Here is a 26,215-nt window from a genome sequence, read left to right as displayed (position 1 = left end):
TCTATGCTCCACTAGTGAAAAATTTGAAAATTTTGAATTAGGTTATATATACGGTTAAAACTTAAAACCCTGTTCGGAGTAAAACCCTGTTGCGAGTAAAACCCTATTGCAAGCGTGGTCCCTCCCTGCGGTTCGGTGCTCTATCTCTCTCTCTGTTGATCGGGTAGGATGGTTTTTGTTTTGTCGTATTTTGCTTTTCTGGGAATATAACTTCTCAATAAAATTGCCTGATACAATTAGGAAGAAGAATGAGAACGAGTTCCTTCCACCCATTTCTTTGGAATGGATCATCTCATGTGTAAAAGTGGTCATGTGGTCATGTTATTTGATCACAACCATTCATTGATGACGAGATAAGAGAGAGAAAAATATAAAATTTTTAAATGAGTGATTGTGATCAAATAACATGACCACTTTTACACATGAGAGGATCCACTCCCCATTTTTTTTTAAGGGCGAATGATTGCTTTTTTAAAGGTAGAAACTTTTTGTCTGCCTCGAAAGAGAAAAAATAGAGTGTGGTCTATTTATCATATTTATAGTTTCTCTCTCTTCTTGGTTACTTTCTGTGTTTTCGCTTTTCTCCTCTCTTTTTTTTTTTTTGAATAATTTTACTCTTAAAGTTTGCTTTTGAATAAAAACAACATCCATAGTGTAGAAAACACCATACTCTTCCTTAACAGCTGTGTGCCCCTCATCCATTATTGCTTTTATTTAAACCCTTCAAAGTGTGATTATATTTGTTGTTTAAACAGGGACATTAATAAAAGAAACCCATAAATGTATTAATGGTGATAAAGAGGGTATGAGTATTTTCTATATCACAGAGCCATTACTGTTTAAAAAAAGGTTAAAGGGTATTTTTGATTTTAAAGCAAACCATAGGAATATTATTAAAGTTTTTCCCAAATTTTTTTATTTCTGGTGTCGAGGAATATGGGTTTTGGATAGTTTTGAGTTTTTTTTTGGCCTGGGTTTATGCAAGTTGTTAAAAAAAAATTGTCCGAATTTGGTGTTTTGATGTCAATTTCTTTTTTAATCTAATTAACTGGTATATGCATGCCAGCGTTTTTGTTACAAAAAATGTGATTTGTTTTTGGTAATTTATAAAAAATGTGATTTACTTTGCGCAAAAATGTGTTTGATATATGTGTTATTTAATATTCGATTTCTTTCCTTGTATGGTGCTATATTTTATCCCTAAATTAATTATGCTTGTTGAATTGGGTTACATTATTTTTGCTGGGACTGTTGCTATCTTTTTTTTTTTTTGGCACCTTGTTTGGGCTATCCAATATGTGATTGATGTATTGTTTCTTTGATGCCTTTGCAGCAAAGTGTGCCTTCTGGATCCTAAGAATTTGGAAATCAAAACATTATCCTCAAACAATTTGTTTTAATACATCGTTATGGGTGCTACTAAAACAACAGTACAAGGTAAAAAATCAAATTTCGAGTTACTACTTACTACCAAAAGGGTTGAAGTTGAATCTGGATTGAAAAAGTATGAATTTAGAGAAAAAACATCCCACTTTGATGAGAATGAGTGCTCTAATTCAAAGGAAAAATCCTCTATGATAGGTTCCATCAAGAGAGGACCACAAGGTATTATCAAGGGCCATAAAGAGAAAAGGCAGAAGATAGATCGGAAATCATCTCTTCTGTGTACTGCCATTCTGAAGAGTCTAACATCCCACAGACATGGTTGGGCTTTTAATAAGCCAGTGGATCCTGTGGCATTGAATATTCCAGATTATTTTACCGTCATATTTCATCCCATGGATTTAGGCACTATTAAATCCAAGCTGGAAAAAAATATTTACTTTAGCATTGAGGAATTTGCAGCTGATGTTAGATTGACCTTTTCAAATGCCTTGACATATAATCCTCCTATGAATGCCATTCATTTAATGGCAACAGAGTTCAAAAAAATATTTGAGAGAAAATGGAAAGACTTGGAGAAAAAATGCAAGTGTGAAATTGAGAATGAAAAAATTATGACTGGAGCAGTGAGTGGACATGTGAGAAAATATTTTATAGCATATGACATGCAAGTCCTCACGTGCAACGTTGTATTTCGCGTTACTTTGCCAAGTTCTCAATCCATATATAGTTTCCTCTCTTTTCTAAAATCTAAATTTTCTCTTGAAGTAAAGACTGCCCATAACAATGCTAGTTAAGCATGTATCGTGAATTATCATCCTTCATTCCATTGAATATCCTATAAAATAATATCCCAATGTCATGCAAAGTTTTAGGACATTCTTTGCTCAGTTTTGTGTAACCCCAGATAGTCACGATACATCTTATTTGTGGTGAAATCTGTATTTGACTTGTTGGTCCGTATAAGACCTCTAATAGCTTTAGTGAAAATATAAACAAGGTAATGGATCCGATGGTCAATATTGCAGGTGGTAATGGTGCTGCAAAAGAGTACCATGTTGGCCTCCTTTTTAATTTTGTTTAATTTTTTCATTCTTCGGATAGAAAGTATTGATGTGATTGGAATTTGAATTTTGTTTTTATAGCCGGGATATTTAACCTTTTTGTATGTGGTTACTGTATAATATAGCAGTGCATGGAATGAAATCACATGCCTAAACTCTTCTAACACGACATGAAATAAAACTATTTTCTTTCTATAACTGTATTACTTATATATTGTAGGTCTTAGTTATCCCTTCAGCTGTTGTGGGGACAGTACGCTCACTGGAGCGTGACTCTAATGCCTGCAAGGTTGCAAGAGCTGGAGATAACGTATCTGTAACATTGCTAGGTGTAGATGGAAGTCATGTAATGGCAGGAGGTGTACTATGCCATCCTGACTTTCCTGTCACAGTTGCAAAGCATTTGGAGTTGAATGTACTTCTCTTGGATGGTGCAAGTCCCTTATTGGTGGGCTCTCAGGTGTGTACGATATGTATGAGATATTCTTACAGTTTATTATCCAATTTCTATTCATTGGGGGAAAAATTCAATTTTCTTTTTCTATACGTGCAGTTAGAGTTTCATATACACCATGCAAAGGAACCTGCTAGAGTTTCAAAAATATTGTCAGTACTTGATCCCAAGACTGGTAAGGTAACCAAAAAGTCCCCACGCTGTCTTACTGCAAAGCAAAGTGCAGTAATTGAGGTAAATAAACAATGCAAAACTTGCTTTTTAAATACAGAAAAATAGAAGATTTATAATTGATTCCTCAACTCTCTAATTTCTAACTAAATAATTCTAGCATTTTTTTTATAGAGTACAAATAAATATGCTACAAAAAAAAGTATTCTATAGGAGTGAGAAATTATATGCAAACATTTGTGCATAGAAATGCTTCAAGAAACTCAAAATATTTCGAGAATAAGAAACAAGTAAGAGAAGCTAAGTTGGAAAGAGCACAATAAGAATGAACAAACAATAAATTAAAATTATAAAACAAAATAAGAGCAACTAATTAGTTAATTAAAAAAATTAAGAAATAAAAAGTTTGAAAAATAAACAAATCTCATTTTAAGAAGAAAATAAAAAAATCTCGACCACTCATAACTTTTAATTACAAATTTGTAACGGTCAATCATCTAAATGACTCATTTATTCTTCTCTGGTTTACAAGTACAATAATTAAAAACTATATATTTCATTAAGGTAAATCAAGCTTCTATGCAACTCTAACATGATGATTGATTAATAATGAATGAATAAAATCTTCTCACACCAGAACATAGGTCAAATTTAGATATGAAAAATTCATTTCCCCGCTTTCCCATAACCCATTAGGCCATTAGGGAGCCAAAACGGAATCCACTAGAGAAGACTGCTCCACCAGAACCGCAACATAGGAGCAAAGCCTCACCAAAAATAAAAAATCACCGACATTATTTGATCCAATTTTGGATCATTCATTGATTCTCTACAAGCAACAGGATGGTCCCAGACCACATTCCTTAACCAGAGACCGTAAGTAGAAATATAATGCCTTCCCCGAAAACAACACCGGGAGTTTTTCATGATTTGCAAGCCCCGAATATAAACAAGTGATGCAATGTTTTATTATAAGCAGATCAATCTATGCTGAAGTCTAGGCATCAAAGAATAAAAGCAATTACATCCAACAGATACATCATTTTTATTTCTTCTAATCCCACTAGATTGCTATAGTAGAACTCCAGACTAATGAAGAGGAACACTCACCTATGATACGAATAAATCTTTGGTGCTACTGTTGCACCAAAGATTCAGTACATCCCACTAATAAAATTATTACATGTCAACTAAAGTTTTTTTTCTCTGTCAAATTTTTTCTCTCTCCTATGATGTGTAATACTATCATTGATGGGATGCACTGAATCTTGATGCAGCAGTAGCACCAAAGATTTATTCCTATGATACATATATAGTGACAAAAAAAAAACTCAACAAGAGTCACATAGCCGCCCGTTGTCTGCCAGCATAACTAATTCTAGACTTAGATGGCAAACAAAGATGTTTACTGAAAATACCATTAAATTCTCTATGTTATCATCATCTAATCTTTTATGACGAATATCATAAACTAATTTTCATCTTCAATAATTCTTGTCACAAGTCCAATAGCAATTGTTCTTTCTAATGATCTTAAGGACACTCTTCCAAGAGCTTTGCAACTAGAGAACTCTACTACACAGACTATCTCGTGCAAAATCACCTGAAATCAGAGACAATAAAAGTCATTCCAAGTTTTTTTGAGTCCGTGGCATCGAAGACGAACAAAAATTCAGGTGAGATTATTTAAAAAGCAAGTTTTGCATTGTTTATTTACCTCAATTACTGCACTTTGCTTTGCAGTAAGACAGCGTGGGGACTTTTTGGTTACCTTACCAGTCTTGGGATCAAGTACTGACAATATTTTTGAAACTCTAGCAGGTTCCTTTGCATAGTGTATATGAAACTCTAACTGCACGTATAGAAAAAGAAAATTGAATTTTTTCCCCCAATGAATAGAAATTGGACAATAAACTGTAAGAATATCTCATACATATCGTACACACCTGAGAGCCCACCAATAAGGGACTTGCACCATCCAAGAGAAGTACTTTCAACTCCAAATGCTTTGCAACTGTGACAGGAAAGTCAGGATGGCATAGTACACCTCCTGCCATTACATGACTTCCATCTACACCTAGCAATGTTACAGCTACATTATCTCCAGCTCTTGCAACCTTACATGCATTAGAGTCACGCTCCAATGAGCGTACTGTCCCCACAACAGCTGAAGGCATAACTAAGACCTACAATATATAAATGATACAGTTATAGAAAGAAAATAGTTTTATTCCATGTCGTGTTAGAAGAGTTTAGGCATGTGATTTCATTCCATGCACTGCTATATTATACAGTAACCACATACAAAAAGGTTAAATTTCCAGGCTATAAAAACAAAATTCAAACTCCAATGACATCAATGTAGCAACACGGATAGCCTGTTTGGGTGATAACAGTACATCATAAACAGGAGTGCTCCATTCTGGAAAAAAAAATAGCAATTAGAGTCATACCAATTCACAATATAAAATGCCGTAGCAATTAAATGAAACATAAAACAAGCAAAACACAATAACAAGCAACATTATGTTACATCAATTCCAACACATGTATTACATTTTCGCAAATTCCAATGAGGCTTACTTCCCTCGAAGAAAACAATACTTACTTTAGCATGTCTTCCATCCAATGAACTAATCTTCTGAATTTCTTTCATTTCTTTCATTTCAGGTACTTGCATCTTTTTGGGCAAGGTATCCTTTTGCAGGGGACGCATCCTATTACAAAATTTTCTCACATGTCCCCTACCAAAGAAGACACATAGAGTGAAACTTCATGTTGTCATTTTGAAAAACCATTATAAAAAATATATTATACAAGAACAAAACCTTTTGTATTCTGACTCGTTCAGCTTCTCTTTCTTTTTCTCTTTGCTGCTTAAACGCTTCATTGGCTTTTATTCTTGCAGCTACCACAACAGTGTAAATGAAGCAAAATGCAGCATTTATATTATATAAAAGCTAGAAATAAAGCTTCATAGTCCCCAAATCAAAATTCAACTAAGATAATGAGCATTTAAATATGAAAACAATCATAAAGTTATATTAAACCAAATTAATTTTTTCCCCGAGTATGGAAATGACAGATACTATATTCACCTTCATGCTGCTTCCTTTCCCTTTCCTTTTGCATCTTCATTTTCACATCCTAAACAAAGAAAGGCAAAAGGAGTTGGGGAATAATGCTACATTCAAAACTATAAACTATTAAAACACAAGGAGAAAGTACCATAACCAAGATATGCAAAATCCTTACCTGGTCCAAAAGTGTTTCATTTTGTGCTTTACGGATAGTATCTGCAAAGCGGCGCTTCAGTGTAGCAACACGGATAGCCTGTTTGGGTGATAACAGTACATCATAAACAGGAGTGCTCCATTCTGGAAAAAAAAATAGCAATTAGAGTCATACCAATTCACAATATAAAGTGCAGTAGCAATTAAATGAAGCATAAATGGAAAAGTTGACCTTCTCTAGAAAGGGAATCAGTAACAGGTGATGTAAGGTGAGAAGTATAACATCCATGTTCACTATCGAGACAACTTGTTGCCCCTTCACATACTATCCACATCATCAGTGCATTCCAAATTATCGAATAAGTTATAGGTAGAACGTCACATATCACAAATCATTTGCAACGAATCTGTAACGACTTAATGCTTTGTACCTTTGTGTAAGTTTTTCTGAATCAATTTGCAACGAGTCTGTAACGACTTAGGAACCTCAACCTATATAATCAAAGTATTGCCACAATTAAAAAATATTATGAACATACATAAAACAAGCAAAATACAATAACAAGCAACATTATGTTACATCAATTCCAACACATGTATTACATTTTCGCAAATTCCAATGAGGCTTACTTCCCTCGAAGAAAACAATACTTACTTTAGCATGTCTTCCATCCAATGAACTAATCTTCTGAATTTCTTTCATTTCTTTCATTTCAGGTACTTGCATCTTTTTGGGCAAGGTATCCTTTTGCAGGGGACGCATCCTATTACAAAATTTTCTCACATGTCCCCTCACTGCTCCAGTCATAATTTTTTCATTCTCATTTTCACACTTGCATTTTTTCTCCAAGTCTTTCCATTTTCTCTCAAATATTTTTTTGAGCTCCGTTGCCATTAAATGAACAGCATTCATAGGAGGATTATATGTCATGGCTGAAAAGGTCAATCTAACATCAGCTGCAAATTCCTCAATGCTAAAGTAAATATTTTTTTCCAGCTTGGATTTAATAGTGCCTAAATCCATGGGATGAGATATGACTGTAAAATAATCTGGAATATTCAATGCCACAGGATCCACTGGCTTATTAAAAGCCCAGCCATGTCTGTGGGATGTTAGACTCTTCAGAATGGCAGTACACAGAAGAGATGTTTTCCGATCTATCTTCTGCCTTTTCTCTTTATGGCCCTCGATAATACCTTGTGGTCCTCTCTTGATGGAACCTGTCATAGAGGATTTTTCCTTTGAATTAGAGCACTCATTCTCATCAAAGTGGGATGCTTTTTCTCTAAATTCATACTTTTTCAATCCAGAATCAACTTCAACCCTTTTGGTAGTAAGTAGTAACTTGAAATTTGATTTCTTACCTTGTACTGTTGTTTTAGTAGCACCCATAACGATGTATTAAAACAAATTGTTTGAGGATAATGTTTTGATTTCCAAATTCTTAGGATCCAGAAGGCACACTTTGCTGCAAAGGCATCAAAGAAACAATACATCAATCACATATTGGATAGCCCAAACAAGGTGCCAAAAAAAAAAAAGATAGCAACAGTCCCAGCAAAAATAATGTAACCCAATTCAACAAGCATAATTAATTTAGGGATAAAATATAGCACCATACGAGGAAAAAAATCAAATATTAAATAACACCATATATCAAACACATTTTTGCGCAAAGTAAATCACATTTTTTATAAATTACCAAAAAAAAATCACATTTTTTATAACACAAACGCTGGCATGCATATACCAGTGAATTAGATTAAAAAAGAAATTGACATCAAAACACCAAATTCGGACAATTTTTTTTTTACAACTTGCATAAACCCAGGCCAAAAAAAACTCAAAACTATCCAAAACCCATATTCCCCGACACCAGAAATAAAAAAATTTGGGAAAAACTTTAATAATATTCCTATGGTTTGCTTTAAAATCAAAAATACCCTTTAACCTTTTTTTAAACAGTAATGGCTCTGTGATATAGAAAATACCCATACCCTCTTTATCACCATTAATACATTTATGTGTTTCTTTTATTATTGTCCCTGTTTAAACAACAAATATAATCACACTTTGAAGGGTTTAAATAAGAGCAATAATGGAGGAGGGGCACGCAGCTGTTAAGGAAGAGTATGGTGTTTTCTACACTATGGATGTTTTTTTATTCAAAAGCAAACTTTAAGAGTAAAATTATTCAAAAAAAAAAAAAAAGAGAGGAGAAAAGCGAAAACACAGAAAGTAACCAAGAAGTCCCTAATCCCGCCAAGTTTGCCATTCATATCGGAACGGAAGGGTTTTTTCTTAAAAAGAAAAAAAAACTGAAATTTTGAGTAAGCAATTTTATTGAGAGAGAAGCAACTTTATGAGAAAACAAAAAAAAAAAAAAAATTTTCATGACAAAACTGTATCGTGTATATATTAAAAAAAAGGGCATGTCCAAAATCATTTGTCTGCGGTGAAGAGAAAAAAAGAAGAGAGAGAAACTATAAATATGATCAATAGACCCCACTCTATTTTTTCTCTTTCGAGGCAACAAAAAGTTTCTACCTTTAAAAAAGCAATCATTCCCCCTTAAAAAAAATGGGGAGTGGATCCTCTCATGTGTAAAAGTGGTCATGTGGTCATGTTATTTGATCACAATCACTCATTTAAAAATTATATATTTTTCTCTCTCTTATCTCATCATCAATGAATGGTTGTGATCAAATAACATGACCACATGACCACTTTTACACATGAGATGATCCACTCCAAAAAAATGGGTGGAAGGAACTCGTTCTCATTCTTCTTCCTAATTGTATCAGACAATTTTATTGAGAAGTTATATTCCCAGCAAAGCAAAATACGACAAAACAAAAATCATCTTACCCGAACAACAGAGAGAGAGAGAGAGCGCCGAACCGCAGGGAGGGACCACGCTTGCAATAGGGTTTTACTCGCAACAGGGTTTTACTCCGAACAGGGTTTTAAGTTTTAACCGTATATATAACCTAATTCAAATTTTTCAAATTTTTCACTAGTGGAGCATAGATTATAATCTCTACAACCACCTAGAGATTAGAGAAATTTGGGGCAGAGAACCGGTTGGTAACCAGAAGAATATAAAATAAATTAAACTAAGTTTTTGAACTAAGAAGAGAGAATAGTAGATGAGAAATGTTGAAGAGTGAATTGGTTTGGTTAGGCTAGACCTCTATTTATAGTTGAAGTTTTGGGCTCAGATATGGATTTCGTGCATTTATTTCCTTATTCTTTATTGATGTATCTGGCTCAGATTTTGGCTTTATACACTATTTTCTTATTAATTTCTTATGGCTCAGATTACAGCTAACTTATTTGCTAACTCAAGGCTGACTCATTATTGACTCATTATTGACTCATCATATCTAATCAAATTACCAATCAACATTACCAATTACCAATCAATCATTACCAATCAAACATTACCAATCAATCATTACCAATCAATCATAAATCAATCATTATCAATCAATAAACATTATCAATCAAACATAAATGCTTAAATCATCAATCAATTAATAATCCAATTAATTACATATATATATATATATATATATATATATATATATATATATATACATATATAATATTATGTTATTATAAATAATCTAGAGTATTACAAAGTATAAAAATTATTTTCCAATAACACTCATATCGCACAAAATAATTTTATCAAAAATAAAATTAATATTCTACTTTGATATCTATCACCATAAAATTTATATATATATATATATATATATATATATATATATATAGTTTATTATTATCATTATTCATATTATTATTATTTTATTATTAAAAATATGGGGCATTACATTCTACCCTCCTTAAAAGAAGTTTCGTCCTCGAAACTTAAAAGTTTAAGCTCCTCAAATTAACTAAAAGGCATAAGGTTAAAGTTAATAAAAATATGGGGTATTACATTCTACCCTCCTTAAAAGAAGTTTCGTCCTCGAAACTTAATTAATTTTTTTTTTAAAACCACCTTAAAAAAAAAGTATGCAAACAACAAATAATCATGCATAACCAAGCAAACAAGACAACATAGAATACAATAAATTTAAAACACTACAAATTAATGAATTGTTAACTTTAACCAAGCTAAAAGAAAAAAGTTTCGAAACTGAATATCTTCTTTAAACAAATAGAAATTTTTATTGCATCATTTTAGATCCTAACCGTTGATTTCTGTCCATCAACGGTTATAATTTATTGGATCAAAATTATTAATTAATTAATAATAAATTTGGCCCATTAATTTATTGGATCAAAATTATTAATTAATTAATTAATAATTTATTAAATAATTAATTAATAGATTATAACCGTTGATGGATGAAAATCAACGGTTAGGATCTAAAATGATATAAGGTTATATCCTTTGAAAGGATATATGTTTTTCCCAAAAATATATTAAAATTAAATTGTAATATAAATCCTTCTGGTGATGTAAATTTTTTTAACAAATTGTAAGTGTATTGAAATTAAGTTTATTTTATTTTATTTTTTCAAAAAGTTAAAATTAAAAATATATTCATAATAATGATTTTTTAAAAAAAAAAATTGACATATTTATAGATCATAAGTTGATTAAATCAACCTATTAAAATTGAATCTTTATTCAAAATTAGTTGAAAAATATAATACCTTAACGGGTACATAATTAGTTTATAATTTCACTAATTCAATTTCAATTTAATTTTTAAAGTATTGGTTCATAGTTGTTTATATCAATTGATTCAATTCCAATTTAATTTAAATATTTTCAATATTTTCATTCATTAAAATCCTTTTTATTAAAAGAAGGGGAGGCATTTCCATAAGGGATATATCGGTCTTAGAGTGATTTTTTCTTGTGAATAAACCCTAAATCCGTGTTTTTGTTTACGCCGGTAATAATTCATTTAAACTATTGTATATACTGAATCAAACATGAATCTCTTATAGTTCACACTTCACATCCTTTATATTCTAATTTCTTTTTTTGTTTAAAATTTATGTGCTCAACATTTTATTCTATTTTTTATTAAACCACCAATGCTGAAAAAACAAATCTTATTCTTTTTGCATCTTTTGAATTGCAGCTCAAAAACACAAACTTGATTCTATTTGAAATTCTTTGATAGACATTGTTTATTATATTACTGTAATTAATATTAAATATGTGTAATATTACGAAAGTAGTGTTAGAAATACACTTATTCAAAAGGAATTCTTAATAAATACAGTTTACTATAATCACTTTAATTCATGACTTCGTCAAAAAATATGAAGTCTATAACTCTTGAGAGGTACGTGTTACATGCTTCTTTGCATCACATATCATGGTTTTTATGTTTTTTTCTTTCTTTTTACTCATCTAAAACTCTAAATGATTTGCATACCAGAATGTAAAGGATCGTATGTTGCAATTTGCAAATACTAAATGATCAACCATGAAGAACGATGATAGTATAAAAGATTGTTAAGCTAGAATTACAATTAAAAACAAAAGTAAAAAGTAGTAAACTTAACATTATCATGATAAATAACAAGCGCTACAAAAAATAAACACGCGTTCATTGCATAACCGACCTAGGAATCTCTCAGAAAAATAGAAGATTTATAATTGATTCCTCAACTCTCTAATTTTTAACTAAATAATTCTAGCATTTTTTTTATAGAGTACAAATAAATATGCTACAAAAAAAAGTATTCTATAGGAGTGAGAAATTATATGCAAACATTTGTGCATAGAAATGCTTCAAGAAACTCAAAATATTTCGAGAATAAGAAACAAGTAAGAGAAGCTAAGTTGGAAAGAGCACAATAAGAATGAACAAACAATTAATTGAAAATTATAAAACAAAATAAGAGCAACTAATTAGTTAATTAAAAAATTTAAAAAATAAAAAGTTTGAAAAATAAACATATCTCATTTTAAGAAGAAAATAAAAAATCTCGACCACTCATAACTTTTAATTACAAATTTGTAACGGTCAATCATCTAAATGACTCATTTATTCTTCTCTGGTTTACAAGTACAATAATTAAAAACTATATATTTCATTAAGGTAAATCAAGCTTCTATGCAACTCTAACATGAGGATTGATTAACAATGCTAGTTAAGCATGTATCGTGCAATATCATCATTCATTCCATTGAATATGATATAAAATAATATCCCAATGTCATGCAAAGTTTTAGAACATTCTTTGCTCAGTTTTGAGTAACCCCAGATAGTCACGATACATCTTATTTGTGGTGAAATCTGTATTTGACTTGTTGGTCCGTATAAGACCTCTAATAGCTTTAGTGAAAATATGAACAAGGTAATGGATCCGATGGTCAATATTGCAGGTGGTAATGGTGCTGCAAAAGAGTACCATGGTGGCCTCCATTTTAATTTTGTTTAATTTTTTTCAGTCTTCGGATAGAAAGTATTGATGTGATTGGAGTTTGAATTTTGTTTTTATAGCCTGGAAATTTAACCTTTTTGTATGTGGTTACTGTATAATATAGCAGTGCATGGAATGAAATCACATGCCTAAACTCTTCTAACACGACATGAAATAAAACTATTTTCTTTCTATAACTGTATCATTTATATATTGTAGGTCCTAGTTATGCCTTCAGCTGCTGTGGGGACAGTACGCTCATTGGAGCGTGACTCTAATGCCTGCAAGGTTGCAAGTGCTGGAGATAACGTAGCTGTAACATTGCTAGGTGTAGATGGAAGTCATGTAATGGCCGGAGGTGTACTATGCCATCCTGACTTTCCTGTCACAGTTGCAAAGCATTTGGAGTTGAAAGTACTTCTCTTGGATGGTGCAAGTCCCTTATTGGTGGGCTCTCAGGTGTGTACGATATGTATGAGATATTCTTACAGTTTATTATCCAATTTCTATTCATTGGTGGAAAAAATTCAATTTTCTTTTTCTATACGTGCAGTTAGAGTTTCATATACACCATACAAAGGAACCTGCTAGAGTTTCAAATATATTGTCAGTACTTGATCCCAAGACTGGTAAGGTAACCAAAAAGTCCCCACGCTGTCTTACTGCAAAGCAAAGTGCAGTAATTGAGGTAAATAAACAATGCAAAACTTCCTTTTTAAATAATCTTACCCGAATTTTTGTTCGTCTTCGATGCCACGGACTCAAAAAAACTTGGAATGACTTTTATTGTCTCTGATTTCAGGTGATTTTGGACGAGACAGTCTGTGTAGTAGAGTTCTCTAGTTGCAAAGCTCTTGGAAGGGTGTCCTTAAGATCATTAGGAAGAACAATTGCTGTTGGACTTGTGACAAGAATTATTGAAGATGAAAATTAGTTTATGATATTCGTCATAAACGATTATATGATGATAACATGGAGAATTTAATGGTATTTTCAGTAAACATCTTTGTTTGCCATCTAAGTCTAGAATTAGTTATGCTGGCAGACAACGGGCGGCTATGTGACTCTTGTTGAGTTTCTCGGGTCAATTTGTGAATTATGTAAGAGTAGTCCAGTTTTTTTTTTGTCACTATATATGTATCATAGGAATAAATCTTTGGTGCTACTGCTGCACCAAGATTCAGTGCATCCCATCAATGAAAGTATTACACATCATAGGAGAGAGAAAAAATTTGACAGAGAAAAAAAACTTTAGCTGACATGTAATAATTTTATTAGTGGGATGTACTGAATCTTTGGTGCAACAGTAGCACCAAAGATTTATTCGTATCATAGGTGAGCGTTCCTCTTCATTAGTCTGGAGTTCTACTATAGCAATCTAGTTGGATTAGAAGACAGAAAAATGATGTATCCGTTGGATGTAATTGCTTTTATTCTTTGATTCCTAGACTTCAGCATAGATTGATCTGCTTATAATAAAACACTGCATCACTTGTTTATATTCGGGGCTTGCAAATCATGAAAAACTCCCGGTGTTGTTCTCGGGGAAGGCATTATTTTTCAACTTACGGTCTCTGGTTAAGGAATGTTATAACACCTCGAAAATCTAAATATGAAATTATATGCTATAATGTGGGTTAAAAGGGAAGGATTAGTGAAAATCCGGAAATTAAGGCCAAATTGAGTGAAAAGGGTAAAATGATAATTTACCAAACACGTATCCCTAGGCATGAAAAATGGAGTAGGAGATCTCAAATGATAAAAATAATGCCAGAAATGGATTCAGGATGAAAAATCGAGTGAATAGGCAAGTATTGAAAATTTTGATGAATATTGATTTTACCGGTGTAAAAATACTGCGGTATAATGGTACCGATAAAAGTGAAAATTTTATGAATATTTTTAGGAAACAAAAATATGTCTAGAACCAGAAAAATACATAGATTGTGAAATTGTAGTTGAAATTGATGTTTGAATCAAAGTTAAATCGTGTGTGGGACCCGCCCCACCAAAAGTCACTTAAATCCCTTATCTTCTCTCTCTCCCTCACGCCTTTTCTTTCTCTCCCTCTCTCCTCTCTTTCCTTTCTTCTTCGACGGCAGCACCTCCATGGGAGGGAGGGGAGTTTGTTTTGATTGTTGCCAACTTGAAACCTAGCCACCAAATCAATAGAGTTCCAACATCAAAGTTGTTTGCATTGAGGTTGTGAGTATGTGTCCCTTCTTGAGAGAGTCTTGAAAGTGAGTGTGTGATGAGATCTCCCTTGGTGAAGGGGTGACGATTTTGTGGATTTTGAGGGCCATTGATGGTGCTTTGGCTTGAGTGGATGCTTGATTATCACTTCTTGGACCATTTGCAAGCTATTGGTGGTAAGAATTCTTGTTCCCCCTTGAAGTTTCATGGTAATCATAGAAATGGGTTTGGGTTTGATGATGTATGTTGAATGAGGGTAGTTAGGAACCTTTAATGGTGTTGTCCCTTTGTAATTTATTGCTTGTGATGATGTATAGTGATGAATTATGCAATAAAATTTATAGTGATATTGGATTTTGTAACTTAGTGAAATTGGTGAAAAGTGATGAAAATGTGGGATGTGAACATGAATTGCAATGGTTGAGAATGATTGATTGTGTGTTGGTATATGTAAATAATAGGATTATATGATGAGTATAAGTGTTGAATTGGATTGAGAACCTTGTTGGATGGTTCCTTGTAATTTCGAACCATGTAGTGGGAAGGAAGAATTGAAGTGAAAAATGGTTTTAATCAATGGTTGATACATGGTTAGATGATGTAAAAATGATATAGTTGATGTTATATGATCGAGATTGGTGTTTAAATGAATGGTAGGTTGGTTGATGTAGTGAAATTGAAAGGAGGAATGTTGGATGTGTTATGTGTGTGAGATTTCAACCATGTTGAAGGAAATAAGGAGAATGATGTGAAAAGTGATATAACCAATGTGTGATGCCTTAGTGCATAAATGGTGAATTAGTTTAATGACTAAAATGGTTACAGTAATTGGATTAAATGTAGTTGGCCATTAGGCCTAAGTTGTTTTGTTGAGAATTATTGTATTTTGAAAGTGAATTGGTTGTCTTGAGATTGTATTGATGATCATATTGATTGATCATTATAGGTTTCCTCCCTCGGACTCAATAGAGGAGAATTAAGCTTGGAGCTTACGTTGTGGAGCATGGGCTTCAAAGTTGAGGTAAACCTTTGGAACTTGGGTTTTATTCCCTTGTGTGTTCCACCACACCTAGTGGAAGGTTGTGGTTGGATTTGATGCCTTTGATTATGTATAAATGTATGTTCATGCATTATTGACATGATTGTGTGACATGCTTGGAGCATGTTGTGTGATATAATTGTGATCTCTGGCCAGTAGATGTGTGTTGGTTTGGACTTCCGCTGGAGATATCCTTTGGGGATTCCGGTCGGGTTTTGCCGTGGAACCGACTCTGGGAGCGGTACCAGGATGATCCAAACGTGGGACTTCCGCTGGATAGGTCTCATGTGGAGTTCCAGTTGGGTTTTGCCATGGGGTCGTCTCAACCATGGGAGAGGCACCAGGAAGATTCCGGGAGTTATACGATGGGGTCCTTTAAGGGAATCCTGATGTGGATGTCCTTGGATTTGTGCCCAGTTGTTGTTGTGTGATATATGTATGTTATGCATTTTATATGATGATCATTGTATGCACATTGAGTGAGCCATGGGGTGGAGTGATTCTCTAGTACCCTTGGTTTACTGAGATATATTTGTATATCTCACCCCGCGTTTGGGGACATCATTTCAGGTCTTACTGAGCATGGTGGATCTCCAGGCAAGAGGCCCGCTTAGTGGAAGAGTAGAGCGTGAGGTGCATTTGGAGAGCATGACATATTGAAGGATTCCTTTTGATGTACATAGTGTAGTATGTGATATTTTGGACTTAAGATATGAACTTGTTGCATGTGGATATTGCCATGCTCTTGTATATTTATGACTATATGTTAAGTCCTTTAAGATTGATGTATAGTTATACCTCTTGTTATTTTGTATTTGGGTGAGCATGGGACTTGTCCATGGCCACATAATAGTATTTTGAGGCATTGGAAGACTTCAGTTGTAAATAAACTATTGGTTGTGTAAAATGGCCATGATATTGCAAATGGTTGTAATGATGCATTGGTTAATGAATATGCATGATGGAAGGGCTTAGAGCCTACATTAGGACATGTGTAAAGTGTATAATAAGTATCAAGGTGTTAGGAGTATGTTACACCACTCATTTTGGGTCTAAAAAGCTGTCATCTGTCATTTTTACTGTATAGTAATCGATTACTTTTCACTGGTAATCGATTACCTGCAACAGGGGACGAAAAATTGAGCTTCTGTCTGCAAAGTAATCGATTACCAGAGCTTTGGTAATCGATTACCTAGTTCAGTAATCGATTACCAATCCTTGGTAATCGATTACCAGAAAACAGGGGAGCCCAACTTGAGGTTCTGACTTCTACAGTAACCTTGGGTAATCGATTACCTCAGGGATGGTAATCGATTACCACTGTGTTAAATTTTAAAAATGTGTTTTCAAAAAGCTAAAATGAATGGTATTGATTAGAGAGCTTATGATGAGTATATTTTATGCTTCCACGAGCTTTGCATTTACAATTATGGAGTTGTTTTAATTGATTACGGAAATGGTTAATGTTTAAAGCAAAGAATGTAAGAAAGGAAAAAGTTACCCGTAATTTAATTAACTCAATTACTGTGATTGTAACTGCGCAATGATAACATTACCACATGCAAAAAATTTGACATTTAGCTGACATGTAATAATTTTATTAGTGGGATATACAAACAGTGATAACATTACCGCTTTTATTCTTTGATGCCTAAACTTCAGCATAGATTGATCTGCTTATAACAAAACATTGCATCACTTGTTTATATTCGGGGCTTGCAAGTCATGAAAAACTCCTGGTGTTGTTCTTGCGGGGAAGGCATTATTTTTCTATTACGGTCTTAAGGAATGATCCTGTTGCTTGTAAAAATTGGATCAAATAATGTCGGTGATTTTTTATTTTTGGTGAGGCTTTGGACCTATGTTGCGGTTCTGGTGGAGGAGTCTTCTCTAGTGGATTCCGTTGTGGCTCGCTAATGGCCTAATGGGTTATGGGAAAATGGGGAAATGAATTTTTCCATATCTGAATTTGACCTATGTTCCGGTGTGAGAAGATTTTATTCATTCATTATTAATCAATCCTCATGTTAGAGTTGCATAGAAGCTTGATTTACCTTAATGAAATATATAGTTTTTAATTATTGTACTTGTAAACCAGAGAAGAATAAATGAGTCATTTAGATGATTGACCGTTACAAATTTTTAATTAAAAGTTATGAGTGGTCGAGATTTTTTTATTTTCTTCTTAAAATGAGATATGTTTATTTTTCAAACTTTTTATTTTTTAATTTTTTTAATTAACTAATTAGTTGCTCTTATTTTGTTTTATAATTATTAATTGTTTGTTCATTCTTATTGTGCTCTTTCCAACTTAGCTTCTCTTACTTGTTTCTTATTCTCGAAATATTTTGAGTTTCTTGAAGCATTTCTATGCACAAATGTTTGCATATAATTTCTCACTCCTATAGAATACTTTTTTTGTAGCATATTTATTTGTACTCTATAAAAAAAATGCTAGAATTATTTAGTTAAAAATTAGAGAGTTGAGGAATCAATTATAAATCTTCTATTTTTCTGAGAGATTCCTAGGTCGGTTATGCAATGAACGCGTGTTTATTTTTTTGTAGCGCTTGTTATTTATCATGATAATGTTAAGTTTACTACTTTTTACTTTTGTTTTTAATTGTAATTCTAGCTTAACAATCTTTTATACTATCATCGTTCTTCATGGTTGATCATTTAGTATTTGCAAATTGCAACATACGATCCTTTACATTCTGGTATGCAATGCATTTAGAGTTTTAGATGAGTAAAAAAAAGAAAAAAAACATAAAAACCACGATATGTGATGCAAAGAAGCATGTAACACGTACCTCTCAAGAGTTATAGACTTCATATTTTTTGACGAAGTCATGAATTAAGTGATTATAGTAAACTGTATTTATTAAGAATTCCTTTTGAATAAGTGTATTTCTAACACTACTTTCGTAATATTACACATATTTAATATTAATTACAGTAATATAATAAACAATGTCTATCAAAGAATTTCAAATAGAATCAAGTTTGTGTTTTTTGAGCTGCAATTCAAAAGATGCAAAAAGAATAAGATTTGTTTTTTCAGCATTGGTGGTTTAATAAAAAATAGAATAAAATGTTGAGCACAGAAATTTTAAACAAAAAAAGAAATTAGAATATAAAGGATGTGAAGTGTGAACTATAAGAGATTCATGTTTGATTCAGTATATACAATAGTTTAAATGAATTATTACCGGCGTAAACAAAAACACGGATTTAGGGTTTATTCACAAGAAAAAATCACTCTAAGACCGATATATCCCTTATGGAAATGCCTCCCCTTCTTTTAATAAAAAGGATTTTAATGAATGAAAATATTGAAAATATTTAAATTAAATTGGAATTGAATCAATTGATATAAACAACTATGAACCAATACTTTAAAAATTAAATTGAAATTGAATTAGTGAAATTATAAACTAATTATGTACCCGTTAAGGTATTATATTTTTCAACTAATTTTGAATAAAGATTCAATTTTAATAGGTTGATTTAATCAACTTATGATCTATAAATATGTCAATTTTTTTTTTTTTTAAAATAATTGTTATGAATATATTTCTAATTTTAACTATTTGAAAAAATAAAATAAAATAAACTTAATTTCAATACACTTACAATTTGTTAAAAAAAAATTACATCACCAGAAGGATTTAAATTAGAATTTAATTTTAATATATTTTTGGGAAAAACATATATCCTTTCAAAGGATATAACCTTATATCATTTTAGATCCTAACCGTTGATTTTCATCCATCAACGGTTATAATCTATTAATTAATTATTTAATAAATTATTAATTAATTAATTAATAATTTTGATCCAATAAATTAATGGGCCAAATTTATTATTAATTAATTAATAATTTTGATCCAATAAATTATAACCGTTGATGGACAGAAATCAACGGTTAGGATCTAAAATGATGCAATAAAAATTTCTATTTGTTTAAAGAAGATATTCAGTTTCGAAACTTTTTTCTTTTAGTTTGGTTAAAGTTAACAATTCATTAATTTGTAGTGTTTTAAATTTATTGTATTCTATGTTGTCTTGTTTGCTTGGTTATGCATGATTATTTGTTGTTTGCATACTTTTTTTTTAAGGTGGTTTTAAAAAAAAATTAATTAAGTTTCGAGGACGAAACTTCTTTAAGGAGGGTAGAATGTAATGCCCCATATTTTTATTATTAAAATAATAATGATAATAATAATGATAATAATAAACTATAAATTAGTAGTAATAATATATATATATATATATATATAAATTTTATGGTGATAGATAACAAAGTAGAATATTAATTTTATTTTTGATAAAATTATTTTGTGCGATATGAGTGTTATTGGAAAATAATTTATATACTTTGTAATACTCTAGATTATTTATAATAACATAATATTAATATGTATATATATATATATATTAGATGATAAATTGTAATTAATTGGATTATTAATTGATTGATGATTTAAGTATTTATGTTTGATTGATAATGTTTATTGATTGATAATGATTGATTAATAATGATTGATTGGTAATGTTCGATTGGTAATGATTGATTGGTAATGTTGGATTGGTAATGATTGATTGGTAATTTGATTGGTAATGATATGATTTGAGTCAATAATGAGTCAATAATGAGTCCGCCTTGAGTTTGCAAATAAGTTAGCTGTAATCTGAGCCATAAGAAATTAATAAGAAAATAGTGTATAAAGCCAAAATCTGAGCCAGATACATCAATAAAGAATAAGGAAATAAATGCACGAAATCCATATCTGAGCCCAAAACTTCAACTATAAATAGAGGTCTAGCCTAACCAAACCAATTCACTCTTCAACATTTCTCATCTACTATTCTCTCTTCTTAGTTCAAAAACTTAGTTTAATTTATTTTATATTCTTCTGGTTACCAACCGGTTCTCTGCCCCAAATTTCTCTAATCTCTAGGTGGTTGTAGAGATTATAATCTATGCTCCACTAGTGAAAAATTTGAAAAATTTGAATTAGGTTATATATACGGTTAAAACTTAAAACCCTGTTCGGAGTAAAACCCTGTTGCGAGTAAAACCCTATTGCAAGCGTGGTCCCTCCCTGCGGTTCGGCGCTCTGTCTCTCTCTCTCTCTTTGTTCGGGTAAGATGGTTTTTGTTTTGTCGTATTTTGCTTTGCTGGGAATATAACTTCTCAATAAAATTGTCTGATACAATTAGGAAGAAGAATGAGAACGAGTTCCTTCCACCCATTTTTTTGGAGTGGATCATCTCATGTGTAAAAGTGGTCATGTGGTCATGTTATTTGATCACAACCATTCATTGATGATGAGATAAGAGAGAGAAAAATATATAATTTTTAAATGAGTGATTGTGATCAAATAACATGACCACATGACCACTTTTACACATGAGAGGATCCACTCCCCATTTTTTTTAAGGGGGAATGATTGCTTTTTTAAAGGTAGAAACTTTTTGTCTGCCTCGAAAGAGAAAAAATAGAGTGGGGTCTATTTATCATATTTATAGTTTCTCTCTCTTCTTTTTTTCTCTTCACCGCAGACAAATGATTTCGGACATGCCCTTTTTTTTAATATATACACGATACAGTTTTGTCATGAAAAATTATTATTATTTTTTTTTTCTCATAAAGTTGCTTCTTTCTCAATAAAATTGCTTACTCAAAATTTCGGTTTTCTTTTTCTTTTTAAGAAAAAACCCTTCTGTTCCGATATGAATGGCAAACTGGGCGGGATTAGGGACTTCTTGGTTACTTTCTGTGTTTTCGCTTTTCTCCTCTCTCTTTTTTTGAATAATTTTACTCTTAAAGTTTGCTTTTGAATAAAAAAACATCCATAGTGTAGAAAACACCATACTCTTCCTTAACAGCTGTGTGCCCCTCCTCCATTATTGCTCTTATTTAAACCCTTCAAAGTGTGATTATATTTGTTGTTTAAACAGGGACAATAATAAAAGAAACACATAAATGTATTAATGGTGATAAAGAGGGTATGGGTATTTTCTATATCACAGAGCCATTACTGTTTAAAAAAAGGTTAAAGGGTATTTTTGATTTTAAAGCAAACCATAGGAATATTATTAAAGTTTTTCCCAAATTTTTTTATTTCTGGTGTCGGGGAATATGGGTTTTGGATAGTTTTGAGTTTTTTTTGGCCTGGGTTTATGCAAGTTGTAAAAAAAAAATTGTCCAAATTTGGTGTTTTGATGTCAATTTCTTTTTTAATCTAATTCACTGGTATATGCATGCCAGCGTTTGTGTTATAAAAAATGTGATTTTTTTTTTTGGTAATTTATAAAAAATGTGATTTACTTTGCGCAAAAATATGTTTGATATATGGTGTTATTTAATATTTGATTTTTTCCTCGTATGGTGCCATATTTTATCCCTAAATTAATTATGCTTGTTGAATAGGGTTACATTATTTTTGCTGGGACTGTTGCTATCTTTTTTTTTTTTTGGCACCTTGTTTGGGCTATCCAATATGTGATTGATGTATTGTTTCTTTGATGCCTTTGCACCAAACTGTGCGTTCTGGATCCTAAGAATTTGGAAATTAAAACATTATCCTCAAACAATTTGTTTTAATACATCGTTATGGGTGCTACTAAAACAAGAGTACAAGGTAAGAAATCAAATTTCAAGTTACTACTTACTACCAAAAGGGTTGAAGTTGATTCTGGATTGAAAAAGTATGAATTTAGAGAAAAAGCATCTCACTTTGATGAGAATGAGTGCTCTAATTCAAAGGAAAAATCCTCTATGACAGGTTCCATCAAGAGAGGACCACAAGGTATTATCGACGGCCATAAAGAGAAAAGGCTGAAGATAGATCGGAAAACATCTCTTCTGTGTACTGCCATTCTGAAGAGTCTAACATCCCACAGACATGGTTGGGCTTTTAATATGCCAGTGGATCCTGTGGCATTGATTATTCCAGATTATTTTACAGTCATATCTCATCCCATGGATTTAGGCACTATTAAATCCAAGCTGGAAAAAAATATTTACTTTAGCATTGAGGAATTTGCAGCTGATGTTAGATTGACCTTTTCAAATGCCATGGCATATAATCCTCCTATGAATGTTGTTCATTTAATGGCAACGGAGCTCAAAAAAATATTTGAGAGAAAATGGAAAGACTTGGAGAAAAAATGCAAGTGCGAAAATGAGAATGAAAAAATTATGACTGGAGCAGTGAGGGGACATGTGAGAAAATTTTGTAATAGGATGCGTCCTTTGTGTAAGCTCTTGGAAAGGTGTCCTTAGGACAAAATTTTCTCACATGTCCCCTCACTGCTCTAGTCATAATTTTTTCATTCTCATTTTCACACTTGCATTTTTTCTCCAAGTCTTTCCATTAATGCCACAGGATCCACTGGCTTATTAAAAGCCCAGCCATGTCTGTGGGATGTTAGACTCTTCAGAATGGCAGTACACAGAAGAGATGTTTTTCGATCTATCTTCTGCCTTTTCTCTTTATGGCCCTCGATAATACCTTGTGGTCCTCTCATAATGGAACCTGTCATAGAAGATTTTTCCTTTGAATTAGAGCACTCATTCTCATCAAAATGGGATGCTTTTTCTCTAAATTCGTACTCCTTCAATCCAGAATCAACTTCAACCCTTTTGGTAGTAAGTAGTAACTTGAAATTTGATTTCTTACCTTGTACTGTTGTTTTAGTAGCACCCATAACAATGTATTAAAACAAATTGTTTGAGGATAATGTTTTGATTTCTAAATTCTTAGGATCCAGAAGGCACACTTTGCTGCAAAGGCATTAAAGAAACAATACATCAATCACATATTGGATAGCCCAAACAAGATGCCAAAAAAAAAAACAAATAGCAAAAGTCCCAGCAAAAATAATGTAACCCAATTCAACAAGTATAATTAATTTAGGGATAAAATATAGCACCATACGAGGAAAAAAAATCAAATATTAAATAACACCATATATCAAACATATTTTTGTGCAAAGTAAATCACATTTTTTATAAATTACCAAAAAAAAATCACATTTTTTATAACAGAAATGCTGGCATGCATATACCAGTGAATTAGATTAAAAAAGAAATTGACATCAAAACACCAAATTCGGACAATTTTTTTTTTACAACTTGCATAAACCCAGGCCAAAAAAAACTCAAAACTATCCAAAACTCATATTCCCCGACACCAGAAATAAAAAAATTTGGGAAAAACTTTAATAATATTCCTATGGTTTGCTTTAAAATCAAAAATACCCTTTAACCTTTTTTTAAACCATAATGGCTCTGTGATATAGAAAATACCCATACCCTCTTTATCACCATTAATACATTTATGTGTTTCTTTTATTATTGTCCCTGTTTAAACAACAAATATAATCACACTTCGAAGGGTTTAAATAAGAGCAATAATGGAGGAGGGGAACGCAGCTGTTAAGGAAGAGTGTGGTGGGTATTTTAATTCACATTTATATTACTGTAATTATGGGTATTTTAATTCACCTTTGACAATAAGTTTCTCTCCTGGGATAAAAATTTCTAAAGTTTGGGTGGTTGGTTCACATATCAGGCACTCATTAATTGATAAGATGAACAAGGCAGATGGACAGCATTATGATTCTGGTTGTGGATTATAGAACTCTCATCTAAACAGGCCAATGCCAGCTCTGTAACTGGCACGCCAAGCCGTAATCAGAATGTGGTCCTTTGGTAGAGAGACTTGTAAAAGTGTGTCTCCTCGTGCTTTGGTAGAGAGACTTGTAAAAGTGTGTCTCCTCAAAATTTCCCATAGTGGTTAGCTTTCTTTTTTGAATGTTAATTGCTTGTTATTACTATGTGCTCGGTAAGAATAGAAGCAAACTAACAGGTTTGCCTTCACATTAGTTTTGGGTGGTTTGTGTTGGTGTTGCTAACGTTTATACAAGAAATGCGTAAGTATACGCAACCACAAAGTAATATAGGGTCTTTGAATCTCAGTTATCGTTCCCACAAGGATCTTGCCAATGTGAATTAATTGAAAATTTGTAAATGCTAAACTGAATAAAAATAAAATTAAACAACAAGAGGAAAAAAAAGAAAAGTAATAGTATTGTTTACTATAAATTTTCTTGGATTTTTTCTAAGTTACTTTTGAACTTTGGATTTGTGTGTAAGAAAAATAAAATGATAAATTCAATTTAAAATTCTTTTTGGCTTTCTGGAATAAATGTATATATAGTTTCTTTTTTCTTTTTTTAACAGTAGTATTCCCAGTTAACAGATCACTATTGTTGATTTTAATCTCTTAAAATTATTTTATCCACAATCTTCATTCATACATCTCTGTGCTAATTACAGTGAGGACTCTTGAATCACAAGTCCAGAGTTACATGGTGGGTTCCTTCATCTCTGAAGTGAATCCTCTTGAATGATCTCTCATTCAAGCCCATGTGCCTAATGCATTTTCCAGGAACAGTTACCTCTCGATAACTTCTTCCTAATTAAACATCTAACATCAGCCCTAGATGCAAAATGTTTAAACAACTAATATGGCATTAAACAACTGAGAATTAAAATTAAACAACAGTAACCACACCACAATCATTCAACACTGAGGTTCGGGTAACCTAGACCCAACCTTTGAAAGCTGAGCTCAGACCCATAAGAGTTGATCTCTCAAAACAGTGATAGAAACGTAAAGGAATTACAACTAAAAAAATAAAAAATCAACTATGCAGAAGTTACAACCAAAGGGTAGGTCTGCTACAGTACCAAAACTGACAACATACTTCAGAAAGAAATTAAAACTTCTCAGGAAAATAATAAAATTGGAAAAAAGAAGAAGAAGACAAGAAAGAAGACAAAGAAGACCCCTACATGGTGCTAATTGCTCCATTTATAGTGCGCCTTCTACACATGCATGGGCCTTGGGCTCTACTTTCTTCCTTCGCACGCATTTCTCCAAGCGCGTCAATCACAAATCGTGTGATCCTCATTCCTGCAATGATTAACCACGTTTCACAGCTCCACTCTTGCATCACACCACCGAATCTCCAGCTTACCACTTAGTTGAGATAAGGTTTTGTAGTTTGGATTTAACTTGGGTTACGTTTTTGTGGAATAATGGGTTCGAGCGTAATTTTGAGAAGGCTTGTGGTTTGATTTGTAATGAAAAATCAAGATGGAAAGATGGTTAGTGTGAGGTGTGGTTCAAAGGTGCTTCCAATGAAAGAAAGGGCTAAGGTTCGATGATGCATGTGAGAATGAGAGAAAAAGGTCAA

General features: G+C 32.2%; 2 protein-coding genes across 2 annotated transcripts; both read left to right on the top strand.

The window, feature by feature from the left end:
* The first annotated feature begins 8,404 nt into the window (after positions 1-8,404).
* LOC133297163 (uncharacterized) lies at positions 8,405-13,642 on the top strand. Its single transcript, XM_061496251.1, has 4 exons — positions 8,405-8,461; positions 12,928-13,167; positions 13,262-13,396; positions 13,511-13,642. Exons 1-4 carry the CDS (start codon positions 8,405-8,407, stop codon positions 13,640-13,642), a joined length of 564 nt encoding a protein of 187 aa, XP_061352235.1.
* Positions 13,643-22,562: 8,920 nt separating this feature from the next.
* On the top strand, positions 22,563-23,234 carry LOC133297161 (transcription factor GTE12-like). Its single transcript, XM_061496250.1, has one exon. It carries the CDS (start codon positions 22,563-22,565, stop codon positions 23,232-23,234), a length of 672 nt encoding a protein of 223 aa, XP_061352234.1.
* Positions 23,235-26,215: the final 2,981 nt, after the last annotated feature.

Source organism: Gastrolobium bilobum, unplaced genomic scaffold (assembly GCF_033153095.1).
Source record: "Gastrolobium bilobum isolate Gb01-03AN ecotype WA unplaced genomic scaffold, APGP_CSIRO_Gbil_v1 utg7641, whole genome shotgun sequence".
Classification (NCBI taxonomy): Eukaryota; Viridiplantae; Streptophyta; class Magnoliopsida; order Fabales; family Fabaceae; genus Gastrolobium; species Gastrolobium bilobum.
Note: the sequence above shows the minus strand (reverse complement) of the source record. Positions and strands in the feature narration are given on the sequence as shown.

Bases quoted from the DNA above. Each gene is read 5' to 3' on its own strand.
- LOC133297163 (XM_061496251.1), top strand. From the start codon at position 8,405: ATGGAGGAGGGGCACGCAGCTGTTAAGGAAGAGTATGGTGTTTTCTAC. The intron at 13,168-13,261 runs GTGTGTACGATA...CTATACGTGCAG, and splicing joins CCTTATTGGTGGGCTCTCAG to TTAGAGTTTCATATACACCA. The intron at 13,397-13,510 runs GTAAATAAACAA...CTCTGATTTCAG, and splicing joins AGCAAAGTGCAGTAATTGAG to GTGATTTTGGACGAGACAGT.
- LOC133297161 (XM_061496250.1), top strand. From the start codon at position 22,563: ATGGGTGCTACTAAAACAAGAGTACAAGGTAAGAAATCAAATTTCAAG.